Source organism: Emiliania huxleyi (assembly GCF_000372725.1).
Source record: "Emiliania huxleyi CCMP1516 unplaced genomic scaffold EMIHUscaffold_248, whole genome shotgun sequence".
In the NCBI taxonomy this organism is placed as follows: Eukaryota; Haptophyta; order Isochrysidales; family Noelaerhabdaceae; genus Emiliania; species Emiliania huxleyi.
In genome coordinates this window covers 168,442-169,952 of record NW_005200188.1, presented here as the reverse complement: position 1 = coordinate 169,952, position 1,511 = coordinate 168,442, and the positions used below count along the sequence as shown (strand labels likewise).

Genomic DNA, 1,511 nt, shown 5'->3' with positions numbered 1-1,511 from the left:
GAGCACAGAGCCTCCCAGAGGTCACAGCGCTCTCACGAGTGATCTGTGAACTGTGATCTGTGAGGGTCCGCCCGCAGGCGCATTTTGTATCTCTCTCAGTTTCTCAAAAGGTGAAGACACTGCTCTCAGCCTCTCACTGGCATTGCTCACTGGAGATTTACTCTCTCGTACAACGTATGTGGGACGTCCTGCTCCTGGCTTCTATACTCGAGCTTCTATATAGAGCCGTACAAGAGACAGTCAAGGCTCAAGCCGCACATCACCCCTGAGTCATGCCGTCCTGCCATGCCGTCCTGCGGAACACCATGATTGTTCGCTTGAAATACGCAAATTGGGCTGCCTGACGAAGCGAAGCCTCCGCGTTCGCATCGTTGACGTAGCCCAGCGCGCATATCTTGGCCTTGATATAGTCGTTGCTCTGCTCATTCACATGCCCTGTGCCGCCCTGGCCCTCCAGCGCCCAGCTCAACACCATCCCCTGAGTATTGAATCGGTTGAGGTTCTCCATGAACGCGGCCTCGTAAACCTTTGGCAAATGCTCGCCCACCTCCAGCGAGAGCACCCAGTCGCACGGCTCTTCCACCTCGGCGATGACGGACAAGTCGAGGACACCGCAAGCGCCTTTCGAGAGATGGGGCGTTGACGGGTTCCCGTCGAATCCAATAGCGCGGAGGCCCTCGCGGCTGAAGTGGCGGACGTAGCTGCCCATGCCGCAACCGAGGTCGACGACCGATTGGGCACCCTCTGCTCGGAAGAAAGCCAGCAGCGCTGCGCTGAGGTGTAAATCGTACTGGTGCTGGCTTGCGATGCGCGGGCCGTCCCAAAACCCGTGCGGGTGAATGAGACCGGAAGCGCTGCCGCAGTGGCGCTGTGCACCATCGAGCGCGGTCGCGATTGCAGCGGTCCAGTCGCGGCTGCGGCTCCACTCGACGAGCAATCGGAAAACCGCGTTCACATTGAGGGCGTCCAGCGCGTTGGACTTGCCACGCATATCCGCTGGCAAATGCTCGGCCAAGGGTAAGCGAGCGCAACGGATTCCGAGAGCGGCGGCGCGCTCACGTGACGCCCCGCGAACCTTGTGCCGGTCGACGAGGCCTCCGATGACGTAGACTGCGGAGGGCGTGAGCTCGGACAGCACGTCGGGCGCGTCGGGGCTCAGGTAGACGAGATCGTCAACACTCGTGCCCGGCATCGAGAGCAAGGACGCGGAGGAACCGCCCTGCCAGGAGAGCGGCTGCCACTGCTCGAGCCCCGCGGCGCGCAGCAGCGAGAGCGAACGCTCCCCGCCCCCCGTGCCGCAGCAGACCGCGAGTGCGACGTGTGGCCGGTGCTCAGCCTGGGATGCGATACTGTGGCAGAGACCGCACTGGCTCGCCAGCGACTTGCGCTCGCCGTCGGACATCAGGTCGTCGAAGCCCACGTCGATGGCAACACGGAGTGCCATCGGCGAGCGAGCATCCAGCGCCGAGTCCACTTCAGCGCTCGAGACGCTGCTCGGCGACACCACCCCC

General features: G+C 62.8%; 1 protein-coding gene across 1 annotated transcript; it reads right to left on the bottom strand.

Annotated features, from left to right (window-relative positions):
* Positions 1-1,012: 1,012 nt before the first annotated feature.
* On the bottom strand, positions 1,013-1,462 carry EMIHUDRAFT_45560 (hypothetical protein; the record flags this gene model as incomplete). Its single annotated transcript, XM_005778325.1, has 1 exon — positions 1,013-1,462. A coding segment is annotated over one exon (450 nt), but the record flags the coding sequence as incomplete, so codon positions are not given.
* Positions 1,463-1,511: the final 49 nt, after the last annotated feature.